The sequence below is a fragment of the Crinia signifera genome, chromosome 1 (assembly GCF_055691185.1).
Source record: "Crinia signifera chromosome 1, ASM5569118v1, whole genome shotgun sequence".
NCBI classification, from domain to species: domain Eukaryota; kingdom Metazoa; phylum Chordata; class Amphibia; order Anura; family Myobatrachidae; genus Crinia; species Crinia signifera.
The window spans coordinates 427,799,376-427,818,382 of NC_139217.1; the positions used below are offsets into that span (position 1 = coordinate 427,799,376).

The window sequence follows — 19,007 nt, forward strand, 5'->3', positions numbered from 1 at the left end:
TCCCCCTTCTATAGTTATATTACCCTTACAAGAAGAGTCGTTGCTGATACAGTGGGGTAAATTTACTAATATATACGAATGGCTACAAATGGCCATATCCGTACACGGACGTAAATTCTTATTTTCGAATTGACAAAGGCCAGTATACGGCTATTCGTATTCTTTTTCTAGGGGTATTCTTATTCGGGAATACGAATGCATATGACGTTGAAAGAATAGGAATGGAATTCACGAATGATTATTTCAAATGTACTACCAGGTCGTATGTAAAATACGACTGGCATTTGACCCAAAATTACGCCCTGGAAAATACAAATTTTCCAGGCATACTTGGCTGAATTGTAAAAAAAAAAAGAATAAATAAATCTAAAAAACATAGGGTACTCTTTACTTAGAAGGGCGCCCATCATGGCCATCTCGGGCATTGAATGCACTAAAAAATCGGGTGCGATGCGACCGACGAGATGCCCGAGATTTCCCATAGGGAACAATGTTAAATGTCTCAATTGACCCGATTTTCCTGTTCAATGCCTCAATTGACCCAATTTTTCCATAGGAAACAATGTTAAATGGGCCACAGAGGCCAAATAGGCACCCTGAAGTGAATAATGGCCACCCGAATTGTTAACGCCACCCCACGATCAACGTCAACCCGAAGCGTGGCGAGCGCAGCGGTACGCGTCCTACGACCTTTTCATACCCCCACTATCCACGTCGGCGTGGAGTTGAGAATAGAAAGTGTGCCGAGCGCAGCGAGCCACCGAGCCCGAAGCGTGGCGAGCGGACGCGGATACCTTCACAGGTATCCGCGTCCCCTCGCGGGCTTCACAGCTGTCCGCGTACCCTCGCGGGGCTCGCTGCGCTCGCCACGCTTCGGGCTCGGTGGCTCGCTGCGCTCGCCACACTTTCTATTCTCAACTCCACGCCGACGTGGATAGTGGGGGTATGAAAAGGTCGTAGGACGCGTACCGCTGCCCCTCGCGGGCTCGCTGCGCTCGCCACGCTTCGGGTTGACGTTGATCGTGGGGTGGCGTTAACAATTCGGGTGGCCATTATACACTTCAGGGTGCCTATTTGGCCTCTGTGGCCCATTTAACATTGTTTCCTATGGAAAAATCGGGTCAATTGAGGCATTGAACAGGAAAATTGGGTCAATTGAGACATTTAACATTGTTCCCTATAGGAAATCGCGGGCATCTCGTCGGTTGCATCGCACCCGATTTTTTAGTGCATTCAATGCCCGAGATGCCCGAGATTTTTTACTAACGATGCCCACGATCAAAATCGTGGGCGCCGTTCTAAGTAAAGAGTACCAAACATAGTGCGGTCCCCCCACACGGGTAAAACTAGCCCCGGGCTCACAGATCTGGTCCTGGCTGTAGAAATACAGGGGGCAAACAAGTTCGGGTCCCCCTGTATTTCTATAACCAGCACCAGATTCATGAGGCGTTCCTGATTCTCAAAATGTGGGGGACAAATTGAATAGCAATCCCCTGTATTTTGACAACCAGCACCGGGCCCACACAGTAAGCAGGCTAATGTCACAGGCGGGACAATCATTTTATGCCAATTCCCACGGCCAAAGCGTTAACCTCTTCCTGGTCAGCCCGGGCAGGGACCCTGGGGGAGTGGGGACCCCCATCTCAATAAAGGGGTCCCCCCACTCCAGGCTTCCTCCTGGCCAGGCTGAAGCGGTGGGCAGTGGGCTGATTTTTTGGGGTTAAAAAACAGATAAATAAACTATTGAGTTAAGCTGTGGAACCACAAGTCCCAGCAAGCCTCCCTACATGCAGGAACTTGGCGAACCACAAGTCCCAGCAGGGGGGGCATTAAAGTACTTGGTAGTACTGGTACTTGTAGCTATACAACCAATAGTGAAATAACACAGACACCTTAGAACAATAAAACTTTAATTCATTTTACAATCACTCATACATACTTACCTACATGATTTAATGGAGGCCAATCCTCTTCTCCAGTAGAATCCATAGGTGTACCAGTGGAAGGAAATTATACTCACCAATCACCATCGTACATATTTAGCGGCCATAAAAATGGGTGCCAAATACAAATGGATAGGAACGGCTATGACATCGGAAAATGCGAATCAGGTGAATACAGCAGATTAGTAAATTTGCCTTATTCACAATTGGTATTTTCACCAAAATACCGCCGATGCCGATTGTATCCATTCATACCCGGGATCGGTCATATTCCGGCATGTTCGTAAATTTCCCCCAGTGAGTGTAAGATGAACTAATATATATATGATATAAAGTCCTCCGATGAAGAAACGTGTCAGGCGTGTCTTCCAATATAATAATATCAATTATTCATATTAATAATATATATATATATATGATATGAAGTCCTTCGATGAAGACCCCTGATGAAGTCCTTCGATGAAGAAACGCGTTGGGCGTGTCTTCCAGCTTCAGCGTTGAGATGCTTGGACCACATAGAGGAGTGTACAGCAGCGACATAAGACTGGCCTAGGTCTCCCTGCGCTTTCTGTATCTCCGGTGGTTGCTTTCTGTGCTGGCAAGCTGATTTACCTTAGCCCCATTTATGTGAGCTTTTATTTACCCAAGTAAAGTGTTTGGATTCTGTCTCATTGGCCCTTATTCTGATCGGTGCGGCCGGATCCGATTATGCGGCCAGGACCGTGCGTGCGAAACCCCGCCTTCCATACGGATCGCCAACTCTGTCCGTACGCGGTAATAAGCTGGCCGAACGGACCGCACGTGTATTTTTCACGGAATACGCCTCCTCCATCTCAGGGAACCTCCCCCATCATTCGATGGTCGCAGACCATCGAATGCAGGACCGAGTGCTCCACCAGCTCCCGCAACCTCAGACCACATGGACATTTTTCCGTGCAAAAGCAGGGATCTGGGCGGGCAGCTGACATCCGGCGATGTCATATGTCCGCCCCCTACAAGTGCGTCACAGCCGCATTACCATACGTACGCCCAGCGTTTGCATGGGAACGCCCATGAAACGCGGGGCGTACGCATATGGTAATGAGCCCAAATAGCCCTTCACGCCCCTCTCCACCCCCTGTTCGGAGTGTTCACATTTCATGCGGGATTTGGCCGTACGCCCCGCTCGCACATGCGCAGAGACGCCTATGCACATGCGCAGACACAAAACATCGGCGGCACAAACGCACGCGGATATTACCGCACCGACCAGAATAAGGGCCATTGTGTGCTTATCCTTTTCTTTTACAAAAATAAAAACCTTCAATAAGGTACAATACAAAATTTGAATAAATGTGGCGAGCGTAGAACCCGGAAGTAGCCATGCTGGCGCCGTGAAACTACACAAGTACCGAAATCTTTTTTGAATATGGTCTTAAGTTGGTCTTAAGTTTAGTGTACAAAGACCATCCAATGACAGAGTTATTTTTCCTGACTTTTTCTTTGAGAGGAACGGGGACACAATCCTGAGAAAAACCCAGCGTGTTTCGTCTCTTTGCCAGACTTCAATGTGACAGAATTTGGGAGCAGTTGGAAATGACCTACTTCGGGGTTAAAATGATCTTTGGAATTTCACATTAACAAGTTAATTTTAATACCATTCTATTGATTTTATAAAGTCAGGTTGTCTATTTTCAGTTAAGGAATGAAAGGTCCATTCATATCACCCTCAAATGTCTATGGTTGACCAATATCTACAGTTGATGATAAAATGTTTGTCCATATGAAGATATACCCCTGATGAAATTTTGCCAAGAGAAAAAACGCGTTGGGTTTTTCATCAGGATTGTGATGCCCGTTCCTCTCAAAGAGAAGTGGGCAAAAATAACTCAGTCATTGGATGGACTTTGTACCTTATACTTAGACCATGTTCAAAAAGGACTTATAATAAATACATTTAATTAAACTTTTTATTGTACCTTATTGAAGGTGTAATATAGACCTTCAGGTCGGATTTTTACATATTGCATATTGAGGTGCTAACTCACTACTGTCTGTGTATGTTCTATCTTGTTTCCACTAATAGGGAACTCAGGGGTAGATTTATTAAGCTCTGTGAAGTGATAAAGTGTCTGGTTTTTATCATCGGCCAATCAGCTTCTACATTTCATTTTTAAAACCAAGCCATTAACTTCACAGTTAGGAGCTGATTGGCCGTTGAAAAAAAACAGACAATTTATCACTTCACCAAGCTTAATAAATCTGCCCTTTAGTGAGGAAAGCAGCCTGGTCATCTAAGGACTTGTACTATTGCTATACTTTTAACGTGAGAGGTGGGTATATTGGGGCAGATGTATTAAGCCCTGCGAAGAGATAAACTGGAGATAAAGTTGAGATAATGTGGAAGGAAATAACGCATCAGCCAATCAACTCCTAACTGTCATATTTCAAACACAGCTGATTGGCTGGTGCGTTATCTCCTTCTACTTTATCTCCACTTTATCTTTTCATCAAGCTTAATACAACTGACCCTTTATGTGATAGCGTATGGTATTTTATGTTTCTGTGTTGGTGGGAGTTAGAAGTTGGATCTATGACCTTAGTAGGCATAACCGGTATATTTGGCATTGGTGGCAATGGAGCCATGAAAAACGTAATTTCAAGACTTTATGACCTTTCTGGGGTATTTAACAACAAAAATCTTTCTGTCGATGATGATTGTCTGATTCCGCAGGACGTAGCTGGCAACCATTGCCCGCTTTGTTCGGACGGTTGTTTTCTAATGATTGGCAATGTCATTCTTGCTGTGTACACCACAATGAAAAGCTCTGGGTGAGTTGCAGAGCTGCACTGACCTCAAACTCAGTCTGACTGTTGCACACGCGCACAAGCTTACCGTCGAGTGATGGCGACAAGCCATTGATGTGCAGGTAGTGATGACGCAACTTTTTCCCGCCCTTTAAGATGGGCAGCCGTAATATAATATTGTTAAAGTACTCCAAACAAAAGTTCCACCTTTTCAAGGTATCCAAAATGAGGATTCAAAATTTTTTGGAACCCGATCAAGGGTTAAACGAATGCGACTAAATTATACAGCAAAGAAATGTAGGGTCCAAGATACACATCTTGTTCCAGTTTATACATATAATTTAAATGCAAGAAAAAAATGTTCGTGTTTACAGTAAACTTGTGTGTGGTTTAAGGATCAGCCTTAGGAAACATATGCCTCTGTGCAGACAGCTCCAGCAGAGAAGTCTGAATGCAGGTCACCAAGTCCAATGGCTCCTCTCAAACTCAGCGGAATTTATTGATTGTGTCACAGAGCAGCATTTCCATGGAAACAAACATTAACAAAGCAGGGTCAGGAGAACAGTGCAGTATTCACAGGAGCCTGAAAGGCTGCTTTATATCATAGACATACTGCGTAGACTTTCCTCTGGCACAAACGGCATACCTTTGTAAACCTCAACACAATGCACAGGTTAAACATTTCTAAATTTATCAATACCGGTATAGCACAAAGCTAGCCAAGAACATGAAATAACAGAATCCATCATATAATAAATAATATAAAGCAAAAATGATCATGTATGTATGTATGTATGTATGTATGTATATATATATATATATATATATATATATATATATATATATATATATATATATATATATATATATATATATATATATATATATATATATATATATATATATATATATATATATTAGTCCAGGAGGACCGGCACTTGCCGCTCAAATGCAACTGTCCTGGTGCCTTTCCAAGAGAGAATGATACAAGTCCAATAGGGGGATGGCACTCAGAAATAATTCAACAAGAGTCAGATGATGGTCAACGTTTCAGGGATCTTATCCCTTTTATCAAGACATGAAAAAGTGGTGCATACACGCATGTATATATACAAGACAAAGTACTTACAGAAAGTTGTGCCCTTCACCCAGCCACGCTCACTCCCGGAGGCAGGTGACGTCATCTCTGCGCATCAGCGCCGACGGCCTGACAGCTCAGGGGGCGTGGACTCACCGGAGTTCATTGTAACCATGGAGATGGCAACTTGTCAACGGAGCCAGTACTCGCAATGAAATGCTCTGGCCGCCGGCGGAATAGGCATTGATCATCACTCTGTGTGAACAAGAGGAGAATGCGCTGTTAATGAGAGAGGGTTACAATGAACAAGTGATGATACCATGTGCAAATAAGTGAAAAAAAGAAAAACATGTTAAAACAGACGACATGGACTATGTCAGCAACTGTGTCGACACCTACTGTGTGTCGGATGGTGAATGAATTCACTGAAAGACTGCTGTGTTTCCAAGCGGCACGTCACTGGCAGTTCAATTATACACCTCAAAGTCAACAATACCACCGCAGAGGGTGGGGGGGGGGGGAAAGGGAGAGGGGAATGACAGAGAGGGGAAGACAGCGATCAAACATGAGAGCGTTCATGATACGGGAATGACTGTCTAATCAATGCTCATTACAAGAATGGAGTGAATGATAGCTGCTCGTTCAGTCCTGAAGGGTGGATGGTTTGCAATTTGTAAATCCACAGTGTCTCACGCTGTAATAAGGTCTTGCCTCTATCACCTCCTCTACGATTGGGAGGTATCCAGTCAATCATTTTGCATTTGAAGTTGGTAATTGAATGATTGAGTTCTTTATAGTGTCTCGCAACTGGTTGGTCCATCGATTTCCCTTTAAGTGCGGCTCTGATGTGGGAGCGATGTAAGGCAATTCTTTCTTTTAGTTGGCGGGTGGTTTTGCCTATATACAATAATCCGCACGGGCAGCGGATTTGATAGACCACGTAGCGGCTAGTACATGTGAGAGGGTATTTAATTTTGAAGAGTTTACCTGATGCCGGGTGTCTGAAAGTATCACCTGTCTCCATGGTACTGCATGTAGCGCAACCCGTGCAGCGGTAGTTGCCGGGTTTACGAGATAAGAAATGACTGGGTCTGGCAATGTCCATGCCTCTGCGATATGAAGGCAGGATCCTAGTGTTGTTTAAAGATTTCAGAGCCGGGTCATTCGCTACAATGGGCCAGGTTGTTCTGGCGGAATTCATCAGCAATTTGCTGGAGGTGCTGAAGTCCTGTGGCCATACAATTCTGTTATTGTCTGGGGTTTTACTGCTGGGGTTCAAGGCTTCTGTTCTGGAGACGGCTAGCGCTTTAGTTTTGGCTGTTGTCAGGGTTTTGTGATGATATCCTCTTTTGAGGAATTTAGCCAACATGGCATTAATTTGGATGACTTTATCGTTGGGGTCACTGCAGATGCGCACAATTCTCAAAAATTGAGAATATGGGAGAGCCTTCTTAAGTGGAAGGGGGTGATGGCTTTCACCCTGCAGAATCGTGTTGCGATCTGTGGTTTTGTAGAACATTGATGTATGTAAGGTGCCATTATCCTTCTGACTCACCTGAACATCCAGGTAATGGACCGATTGGTAACTGCAATCGAAGGTGAGTTTGATAGTGGAATCAAAGCAGTTGATGTTCTTTATCACATCTTCAAATTCTGTTGGTGTCCCGGACCATAAAAGGAAAATGTCATCAATATACCTTGTATATCCCAATATTTTGCTGGATATGGCAGTGTCTGTAAAGAAAAAGTCTTCCTCTGTTTCAAACATAAAAATGTTGGCAAAGCTCGGGGCTACGCAAGATCCCATCGCGCACCCCGAGCTCTGGATGTACAGGGAGCCATTGAACAAAAAATAGTTTCTAGATAATGTTAGTTCAAGAAGTTGTAAGAACAGGGATACATCAGGGCCGGAGTAATTCAGGTTGTTGGTGAGGAATCGTTTGACTGATTGTATACCCGCATAGTGGGGAATGCTAGTATATAAACTAGCTACATCGATTGTGCATAAGAGGCATTTGGAGGGTAAAGGTGACCAGCTGATGAGTTTGTTGAGAAAGGTGGTGGTATCTTTGAGAAATCTGGGGTGTAACTGGATCAGAGGTTGTAGGTAATTGTCCAAATATTTTGAGATGTCGTAGTATAGTGAATCCCTCGCCGCAATTATCGGTCGGCCTGGTGGCAAGATGGCATTTTTATGTAGTTTGGGGATGGTATACAGAGCAGGGATGCGGGGCCACTCTTTGGTCAGTGCTTCCTTAATAGTGGGTGAGATCAATTGATTTTGTACGGCATTGTCCAATATATATATATGTGTGTATGTCTAGTGTCCGTTTGTGTGTCTCTGAAACACTGCCATCTGTTGGCAGCGAGTGAAACTACATCTCTTTCCTCTCACACCTGCACAAACACAGAGGCAATTACAAGGTAGCAGACTACATTTCGAGGCATTTGCTTAGAGTGGGCTTACTAGTACAGTATATAATACACAGTATTACATATACTGGTTTGACCCATGGTACTGAACTTTACTATAACAAATAATCATTTGATCATCTAAAATGTGTATTATTTTTTCCTGTATTCTAGTCAGTCACATTATAGTCACAGTACATATGAGCGTAACCAGAGTATTATTGCCAGGCAGCTGTATTGCATTTATTGTTGGCTATATCCTAATACTGACATAACATAATAACATAAATGCAATGAGACATGTCTGACGGGGGGGTACCAAATGACCGCCTTGCCCCTGGCACCGGAGGCTGGGTGACACCCCCCCCCCCACCCTCTGACAACATACCTGTGTGTAGCCAGCGGGGGTCCGGGGTCAGGCAGCGGGGTTCCGGGGACTGGTGCAGCCGCTGTAGCGGCAGCTTGCTTTCACTCCGTCTCCTACTAACGCTATTTGCCTGGCGGCGGGAAGCGCTGATGACTTTGAAAAGACTTGCCGGACGCTGATTGGCTGAATTCAGCCTGACCCCCCCAGCCCCCCCTAGTTACGGCCCTGACATGGGTAAGGTTGACAGGGTTGGAAGGTCAATACCACCATTAGGTCAATCAAAAGGTCGACATGAGTTTTTCACTTTGTCCTGAATGTTGATACGGTCGACATGGACACCGTCTAAGTGTACCACGTCCCATTGCATGGTTTGCTGTGCTTGCCATGCTTCGGGCACGGTGCCTCCCTGTACTCGGCACACTATTGTATTCTCCCACCATGCTGTAGTGGAGGGTAGGGCCTGTCGGCTCAAATGACCCTGTGGACCTAACTCACGTCGACCTTCAGTCATGTCGACCTAGTGGTGTCTCTCGAATGCTTGTAGACGTAGTTGCTGTCTATCCAATGATCCCATTCTGCAGAGTAATGTCAGCTTATATACAGTATATATATCACTAAAAACCTGTTTCTTTTTATTTGTAAATAATAATTGTAAGACCTACTTAAAGACATCCAGTAGAAATGATTCTTATATGCCCCAATGGTTTACTTTCAGGTGCTGTTAGTGTTTGCAAAAGAAGACACCCAGAGCGATGGTTTCTGGTGGGCCTGTGATCGGGCCGGGTACAAGTGCAATATTGCACGGACACAGGAAACCGCACTCGAGTGCTTCCTTGATAAACACCATGAAATCATCGTCATAGACCATAGGCACCCAAGATACCTTGATGCCGATGCTGTTTGCAGGTAAGTGTGATTCGTTAACTGGTGTCCAGATATGTTATTCCATTAGCTGTATAAAATATATGCTGATGTCATACACTGTTATGAGCAGTATTCAATGCTGCCGGCAAAGGGGTTTGTAAGGAGAAGATGGCATTTCCTCACCGAAAATAAAACATCTTCGTCATATTCAATGTTTGGGCCAAATTGTGAGAGGCCAGTGGGGAACCCCTTAAACGTCTAGGTTCGCCGCAAATGTGGTTAGTCTGCCGCATTTTGAGGAAAACCTCCTCATTTTAATGGCCACACTCGCCATTTCCTCGCCTCAGGGGAAGTGTTGAATACACTGAAGGCGAGTTATCGGCACTTCTCGCTGTCAGTAACTCACAGTCAGAGCAATGAATACCCCTCCGTAAATAATGTTGCTGCTGTTATTAGGGTATCCGGACTCATGATAGATTGACTCTAGGCAAACAGTCATAATGATGACCACTATTGGTCGACAATCAAAAGGTCGACAGGGTCCAAAAGTCAACAGTGAAAGAGTCAACGGGGTCAAAAGGTCGACAGCCAAAAATACCTTTTCACTGTCGACCTTTTTACCCTGTTGACCTTTTGACCCTGTCGACCATTAGTGGTCGACCATATGACTGTGGACCTAGATAGACATTGTAGATCTAATTTACCATAACTGTTATTAGAACCTTGTTCACATTTAATGTTTTTAAATGTGTTCTGGAAAAAGTGTTTAATTGACTTCATAGATTTGCAATTTTTGTTATCATACTCCCTGTAGAATTTATATCGGTTTTCAAATCAATTTTTGCTTTCTATATTATGTTGGAATTACAGCACTTACAACATGTCTGTTTGTCATTATTGCCTTTATTGAATAGATTTAGAAATAAAGGAGCTGTTACTGTCAGTGACTTCTACATGTTCTCGCAGGCTTTAACATGTTCTCACAACGCATAGAAACTGATCCCTGGGTTCCAGTTTGCATGCAATACCCAGAACTGATTAAATGGGCACCATAGTATAATATAGGTTGCAGGTGTAGAGAAGCTGGGCTTCAGTAATTCTTCTTTCCAATGCTGTTGGTAGAACATCTTACTTCCAGGACTTTGGATCTCACAGAACAATTGATTAGTGGACAGTGCTAAAAGTGGACTGTAATCACAGTAAAGCAAGTGAACATTGAGAAGTTGGCAGGAGGGGGGTGAAGAAAATAAAAAGGTTGATCCATCCACATAACACCTATGAACATGCTTTCCAGTAATCCTGATTGCAAACTCAGAACAAAATAGGCATCTTCCTAAATTTCCTAGACCACTCCCAGGTCCACAATACCAGTGCAACTTTCCAGCAGGCTACCCTTCAATCACTGACAACAGGGACTGTTTTGGGAAAATTGGGACTGTTTCAGGAATATTGGGACTGTTGTCTATTAAAATCCTAGACTTGAAAGACGTACCACAAGTAAAGTGACAAAAATAAAAATGTATTTAGTAGTTAAGCTGGGTACACACTGCGGGATACAGCAGCTGTTCAATCAAATGGACGATATACAGATGGAGCTGGCCTCTTCCATCCGGGGGCTGGCGGTCAGATCGCCAGCCGCCAGAAGGGGGATTCGCGTGCACGAGACTCGCACACGTCCCCGTCTAACGGTGCTCCCCGCCGGTTCCCGGCGCTTGCCACCACCAAAATGTGCATGCAAGATCTGTTTTTTTTCTATTTGCATTTATGTTATGCACAAAACTGATAGAACTAAATTGTAATCAGTCTTCTTCCTTTACAGATCAATACGAGCAACAAAACCATCAGAGCACACTACAATCCTCGCGGTTGTTCCACGTGTGTAAGTTATTGGTTGCCGACTTTAACTTACTACTACTATTCATCATTTTGTTTCATGAAATGTCTGAACTATGGTAACATGTAAATGTATTGGGGTAAATTTGCTAAGATGGGAGTTCTCCTTCACATGCGGTGTTGCTATTGGCAACCAATCAGAATCTACTTATTTATTTAGCACCTTTTAGAGTGGTCAGGGAACAGGGGTAAATTACCCCAAATGGGGTGAAAATGAAAGGGATGAGTTAGTAACCCTAAGCGCAACCATCCATTACCGCCAGGAATTTAATTTCATTATATATAGATTCTATATGCATGCCTGGCTGTGTATGTCACAGTACTGTAGTGTACTAGGACCTGACACAGTGTTGTGCGTCAGGCCCTTGTGTATAACACGCTGTGTATAACACGCTTCCCTGGGTGATGCCCCAGGCCCCGCCTCCAAGTCCACCCACTTCTTCAGTAGAGTCCACTAGTTGCTGCGCCATCTCAGCCTTAACAGGATATATCATCAATTTCTGGGGGTATGTATTACAATGATATACTTTACTTCCTTTCAAATCAAGGGGGGTAACATCGGCGTATCCAGATATATTTTAGGGTAAAAGGTAAAAAAGTTCCCTGACCCCTGTTCTAGAAGATAATAGATTGAATATGATTGGTTGCCCATAGCAATATTTCATCTGAATTAGAACTCCCATCTTATTAAATGTCCTCCATTGTCTCTAGATGAAAAGATTCTCATTTCCATTGGCTGTGACATGGGCACATGTAGCCGGCGACTTGGACAAATTGGGGTGATGCTAAGCTGCATCTAAGTAGGACGATATTCCCCATCTTCTGTACATGTGTGGTTATGAGCTGAGCATATGGGTGAAGCATATTGTGGTTCTGACAAATAGTCTGCTCCGGTTAGTTCTTTGGGCTACAGGGTGTCACTCCTGGCAGTGGCTTTCTAGGCAGCAGGGAGCTGTCTCTGGCAAATGCATGTGTCAGAGAGCAGCAACCCCATGTCCTAGGTGGTGGCACCATTCACCCACCCCTAGTTATGGCAGTGAAGAAACTACAGTATATGAAAATAAAATAAGAATGCGTTACACATTGTAATATTTCTGTTTTTCTGCAGAGGGCCTGATCAGGAGGAATTGTCCGTCCTTCCCCTTCTTCATGCTGGATTCAATAGGGTAGGTGAGATTCCCCTGTCTGTGTCTGTGACTGATCGGACAGGGTACGTTAGGTGCATGCTGTTTGTTTTCATGGCGTTTGTGTGTCACGATTTATTGAGTTTTACAAGTTGGAGTGACTAAAAATTTAGCAAAATCAAAGAGAATTGGAAAGCTGCGCTATTATAAAAACTCAAGGCACCATGGATTTTTATAATGATCAAATATGTATCATCATATTTATTAGATACATTTTATAAAAACATTCGGTACTCTTTACCTAGAAGGGCGCCCGTCGCGGGCATCGCGGGTACATTTATGTATGGCCGCGACGCGATGCCCGCGATTTCCCATTGAAACCAATGTTAAACATGGAAATCGTGTCGGTCGCGTCGCGGCCGGCCATAAATGTACCCGCGATGCCCGCGACGCGATGCTCCCGATTTCCCATAGGAATCAATGTTAAAAGGCGCGATGGACCCGATTTTACTGTTAAATGGCTCAATCCACCCGATTTGGCCATAGGAATCAATGTTAAATGGGCCACAGAGCCCATTAACCCTTAAATGTCCCCCCAAATTTTTAACGCCACCCCACGATCCACGCCAACCCGAAGCGTGGCGAGCGCAGCGAGCCCGCGAGGGGCGGCGGTACGCGTCCTCCGACCTTTTCATGCCCTACTATCCACTAGGGCGTGGTGTGAGAATATAATAGTGTGGCGAGCGCAGCGAGCCACCGAGCCCGAAGCGTGGCGAGCGCAGCGAGCCCCGCGAGGGGACGCGGATACCTTCACAGTTATGCGCGTCCCCTCGCGGGCTTCACAGGTGTCCGTGGCGAGGCGGACACCTGTGAAGCCCGCGAGGGGACGCGTCTACCTGTGAAGGTATCCGCGTCCCCTCGCGGGGCTCGCTGCGCTCGCCACGCTTCGGGCTCGGTGGCTCGCTGCGCTCGCCACACTATTATATTCTCACACCACGCCCTAGTGGATAGTAGGGCATGAAAAGGTCGGAGGACGCGTACCGCTCGCCACGCTTCGCTCGCCACGCTTCGGGGTGGCGTTAAAAATTTGGGGGGACATTTAAGGGTTAATTTGGCCTATTTGGCCCCAAATCGGGTCCATTGAGGCATTTAACAGTAAAATCGCGGTCAATCTGCCGTTTTTACATTGTTCCCTATGGGAAAATCGCGGTGATCGCGGGCATCGCGGCCATCCCGATTTACCCGCGATGACTGCGATGACCGCGATTTTTACCCCCGACGACCGCGATTTCAATCGCTGGCGCCCTTCTAGGTAAAGAGTACCAAACATTCTAGGCGGCCACCTGTATACAATTAGCAACAATATATAAACAATTAGGAATATACATGAAATATATCCACTTTAAAAGATATTTTTGATGTGCACCTTGGTACTATTCAAAGATTTGTGAATTTCACTATATGTGTCAGCAGTTTAAATTAGTGCAGTCTTATTTTTGCTGACTGAATAGAAGACAGTCTCCACTTTAAGCAAATAGGTATACGCTGTATCACTGGTTTTATAGAATATGAAGAGAAGAGGTGTATGCAGACGCGTGATAGCCGCGTCTCTCACCTGCGCCTCCGTGCACTGTTGGTCTGGCTGATGGTAAGAGTTAGTGTCCCTCTGATACGGCGGCAGGTGGGGAGCGGACCTGTTGATGTTGTGGTTGGCCTCTGCTCTCACCCTCCTAGCCTGCGCCGCTGTTGGTGTTGTGCGGCAGCGTCTGTCTCACTGATGCTTGGCTTTCCTGCTCGTAAGTCGGAGTTCTCTAGATGCTGCCGGATGTGTCTGGCAAGGGGGCGTTAAGATGGTTAGCTGCAGGTGTAATCACCTGTTGTATCGGAGGATAAAAACAGTTTCTCCACTGGTATTCCAAGGTGTCACAGGCTGGCTGTACCTCTCTAAAAACTTTCTTCAGAATTGGTTAAAGAACCACAGTTGTAAAAATATACATTTATATAAACACAATGGGTGAGATTTAATAGGATGAGATATTCAGAAAGTGAGAGATTTGGAAAGAAATCTCCAGGTTTTTTAAAGCGGCAATCATTTACACTTCAAAATCAAACTGGTTTTGCAGTGTAAATGATTGCCGCTTTAAAAAACCTGGAGATTTCTTACCAAATCTCTCACTTTTTGAATCTCTCATCCTATTAAATCTCACCCAATATACAATATATGTAATAAGATAATAAACATAGTAAATACTCGGAAGTGCTAATCCGGATTGTATAGTAGAGATCCGTATTTTAAGTGTAAATAATTGCGCATTTGCTGAAAGTATGGAATATGGTGTTGTGATTCAGGTAATCGAAGTGGTGAATAACAGTGATAACATATGCATACATCTAAAGTATAAAGTACACAAATATAGTAAGAATAATAATAGCAAAATTATAAATAAAGAAGATTTATAGGCCCTGGTGGCTGACGACCTGGGACATCAGCCGCCCCGCCCCCAGCAGGCATCGGCCGACCTACGTACCCATAGGAGAGCTCCCGCCCCGATATTTGCGAAGGGCTTGGCAACTATGCAAGTCACCGAAGCCATTCGCAAAGGGGGGCTGCACATGCGCATGATAGACCATGCGCAGTCCCTAAAACATTGGGACGGGGCCGAACTCGATAAAAGCGAGTAATTCGGAATGACCCCCATAATCATAGTGCATACAGCAAGTGAGTCTCTAGTAACGTATCTCCTGTCCTATTTCTAATAATTTGCCAGATACTTTGTCTAGTACAGTGTATCAAGCACTTACCTTGGGGGCTGGACGTAGGTGATCCACAGTCTATGCCTGCCCCTACCTGAGCCGTCACCAATCCAAAGTTACTGAGCTCAAATTGAGCATGACAAATCTTTGTGCTAGTCAGTACTACCCACTGGTAAGAGACTGATGACTAGGTAAGAAGGGAGTTGGGTAAGGGGCTGTATACTTCGGACACACTAAAATTATAATCACATTAGTAAAGTCAAGTACTAGACACACTGTACAGCAGTGGTGTCAAACTCACGGCCTTCCAGCTGTTGTGGAACTACACATCCCAGCATGCCCTACCACCGATTTTATATAATGGAATGCTAAAACTGCAGCGACATGTAGTTCCACAACAGCTGGAGGGCCATGAGTTTGACACCACTGCTCTACGGCATATCATACTGCATAATATGTAATTCTATTGCAATGCTTATAACTGTACAAGTAAATATATTAATGAAAATAAATGTGAATATATTTTACAGAGATTTGCGGAGAATAACAGTATGATTGCTTGTTACAATGAGCTGATCCAGATAGAACATGGGGAGGTGCGTTCTCAGTACAAACTGCGGTAGGTATACTTACATTCTATTTTCACATTGCTGTTTAACAAGACTAATACCTTTATTCAACCAAAAATCAGAGTCTGACCGGGGTAATAGCTTGGTTTAAGTTGTCGCAGCAGCTTGAAACCCCGTTAATACTACAGGTACGTACGTTACTTTAATTCGGTTCAATTGGAGATTGAAGCCAGTTCTACAAATGGTGCAGAACCAATGATCAGTTTTCACCGCACATGTACTGGCCAAACAAATAAGCAGCCCTCAAGCTCACATGATCTACAGACAGACAGACAGACAGACAGACAGAAAGACAACAGTGATCTGTGATCATCCTTCAACTCTTACAGTACTATGAAGTTGTACAAAGCTGAATTATCAGTTTCATTATTTTTAGTTCTGACAAGTTTGTAAAACATTTTACATGTTTCCTGTTTTGAAAAAGTCGCTCCAACTTTGACGCTAGAATATCCGACTTTTTACGGATCTCAACCATGTAATCATGTGCCACCTTTACGCTCCATGTGCAAATCGGATGCAACTTTGGGCGATTTTAGACCAGGAAGTGTCCGATTTATTCCGACCAACCGGAATGCAATTACAGTATAAAGGCATGCTATATATCATTTTAATCAGCAAAAGCTGCTTGTGTGTCTAGTTAGCATCCCAATGTGCATAACATGCATTAAATAGGAAAAAAATGGAAAATTGCATCTACAGTACATGAGCTGTTTTGACAAATCAAAAAAATGTTTAGCATTTTTAACATCAGAAATTTTTAAAAAATTTAGAATAGGTGTGAAAATTGCCGCGCAAACATTTTTATTCATCATAATTTACCTTATATTGGAATAATAATCTTTTTTACACAAATGTGAGCGGCGCTGGCATTTTTAGCGGATATTTCACAAATCGCTCACAGAGATGTTGCCACTCAAACGGTTCATTTAAACATTGCTAATTCCAACTCTCCCCTTATTTGGAGCTGTAATCTGAGTTTTAGTGAACTCGGAAGCCATTACATTGGCCAACTTTGAGAAATGTCAGGTTTTTTTTCTGGTGAGTGTAGCATTATGATTTGAAACAACCATCCTTCATAACTAGACAATAGCAATTGCCACAAATTAAATTCAATTACCTGAATTTGCTTCTGGACGTTTTAATACTGTAGTGATATTGATCTTCGGAAGTTAAGTAGATTTGATGGAGTGCAGTTGTCTGGCAAGAGTCTTATATTAACGGCATTTTGAAAGTGGCAGCATTTTATATGTTTTGTTTTAAACTGATGAGTGACTGGTCATTTGTTGCAGGTCCTGTAATTCAATATTTACAGCCTTGGATCACTGTCAAGAAGCAATAGAGATTACTAGCGAAGAACATGTTGTACAGGTACAGAGAATAGACGCATCAAGTTATTGAGCTTTTTATACTATATTTGTGTTTAGAAGTTTGTCTGTGTTATATATCTTTAATTTAGGGCTGCAACAAGAGCTGAGCAAATGTATGGCACAATTAAGTGGAAATAGAGGTGCTAAGTTCCGGTGATAGTCTTGTTTCACCTTAGAATAACCAGTTTACGCTGTCAATGTAAATTGAAATTTAGCTGAATTTAGAGTCGATCGGAGACAGCGACGGATCAACCTTCTTCCTGTGCGGTGGGCTAGGAGTAGACGGGAATCCAAACTGCAGACAAAACATGAAGAATGTCACAGCCAATCCAAATGCAGCAAATATCTGCCAATTTGAAATTGCCCTCATCTGTAATATGGCAACTTTTATACATATAATGACTTAGCATTGCATTTACATTTGAGGAAATTAAATAAAATTACATATAAATATACAAACATATTGGTCTACTGCAGGGCTGGGCAATTGCGGCCCTCCAGATGTTGAGAAACTACACATCCCAGGATGCTTTGCATTAGTTTTGTTATGTGGCCATGCTGAAACTGATGCAAGGCATGCTGGGATGTGTAGTTCCTTAACATCTGGAGGGCCCCAATTGCCCAGCCCTGGTCTACTGTGTAAATCATCAAATTAGGTGAATTTGTAAAAGATTCCTGTCCCGGCGTTTATGCTGATTTCTTGGGGTGTGGTATATGGTACCGACAGTCGGGATCCCGACAGTCATTAGCCCGACGTTGGGATCCTGACTGGCCGGACTCAAACAGCGGGGCAAACGCAACAAAGCCCCTTGCGGGCTCGGTACGCTCGCCACGCTGTGGGCACGGTGGTTCGCTACGCTCGCCACCTATTCTATTCTCCCTCTATGGGGGTCGTGGACCCCCACGAGGGAGAATAGCAGGTGGCCGTCGGGACCCCGAGTGTGGGGGTTTTGACTGTCGGGATCCCGACGTCGGGGTAATGACTGTCGGGATTCCGACTGTCGGGAAACTGTCCGGCACCTGATTTCTCCCTCCCAGTTCACTCCAGGAGCACAGTTATGTACTATCTAACAAACTAAAATAAAATAGTTTTATTCATTTCAGAAATTGCTAAAATCGTTCCAGGCACTGTAGAATGAGACGTAAGAAGCAGTAGGGTGGCAGACTGCCAGACTGAGGGGGGTGGCGACATCTCCGTTTAAAAGAATGGAGGCGTGTTTCTGCCGTTTAGGGAGAGGAAAGATGCCAGAGATATCTGTTATTGGGTGGAGATTTCCTGGCCTCTGCGATGAGCGACGTGTGCGGCACCATGGGTGCTGCAAGCCGCCCAGTGGTGAGTCAGTGATACTGCTTTGATCACTGCTGCAGCAGGAGGTGTTTGCTTGTAATAGACGCCTCCTGCTGAATTACCATACAGCTCTATTACTGCTTCAGAGCTGTCACTCACTTCCAAGGAAGCAATAGTAATACCAGCTCCATCCACATCAGAATAACCCCCCATACCGATATTGATAAAATGAAGTTGGTGGACACACCAATGACAATACATTTCACACAAGGGTTTTAACAATTCAAGATGTTGACACCAGAATGTCTACATGGTCTAAATGTTGGCACTCGACACGTCAACATGCACAGTGTTAACACTGGCATAATGTTGCCATTGCCAGAATGCCTATACACAATTTTAGGGATAAACTGCAGTTAGGGTTAAGGTGGCCATACATCTACAGATCGATTGTCAGATTGGGCTGGTTGGAACAAAAACCTGGTAATGAATGAGTGACAG

At 44.1% G+C, this 19,007-nt stretch overlaps 1 protein-coding gene across 3 annotated transcripts in view; it reads left to right on the plus strand.

Annotated features, from left to right (window-relative positions):
* PDE8B (phosphodiesterase 8B) overlaps nt 1-19,007 on the plus strand; it is a 180,060-nt gene that overhangs the window by 142,831 nt on the left and 18,222 nt on the right. For all 3 annotated transcript variants that reach the window (XM_083152146.1, XM_083152142.1, XM_083152137.1), the window contains exons 3-7: nt 9,303-9,493; nt 11,271-11,330; nt 12,453-12,510; nt 15,753-15,841; nt 17,141-17,219. In XM_083152146.1, the coding sequence (XP_083008272.1) occupies nt 9,303-9,493; nt 11,271-11,330; nt 12,453-12,510; nt 15,753-15,841; nt 17,141-17,219 (477 nt within the window). The remainder of the gene's footprint in view (nt 1-9,302; nt 9,494-11,270; nt 11,331-12,452; nt 12,511-15,752; nt 15,842-17,140; nt 17,220-19,007) is intronic.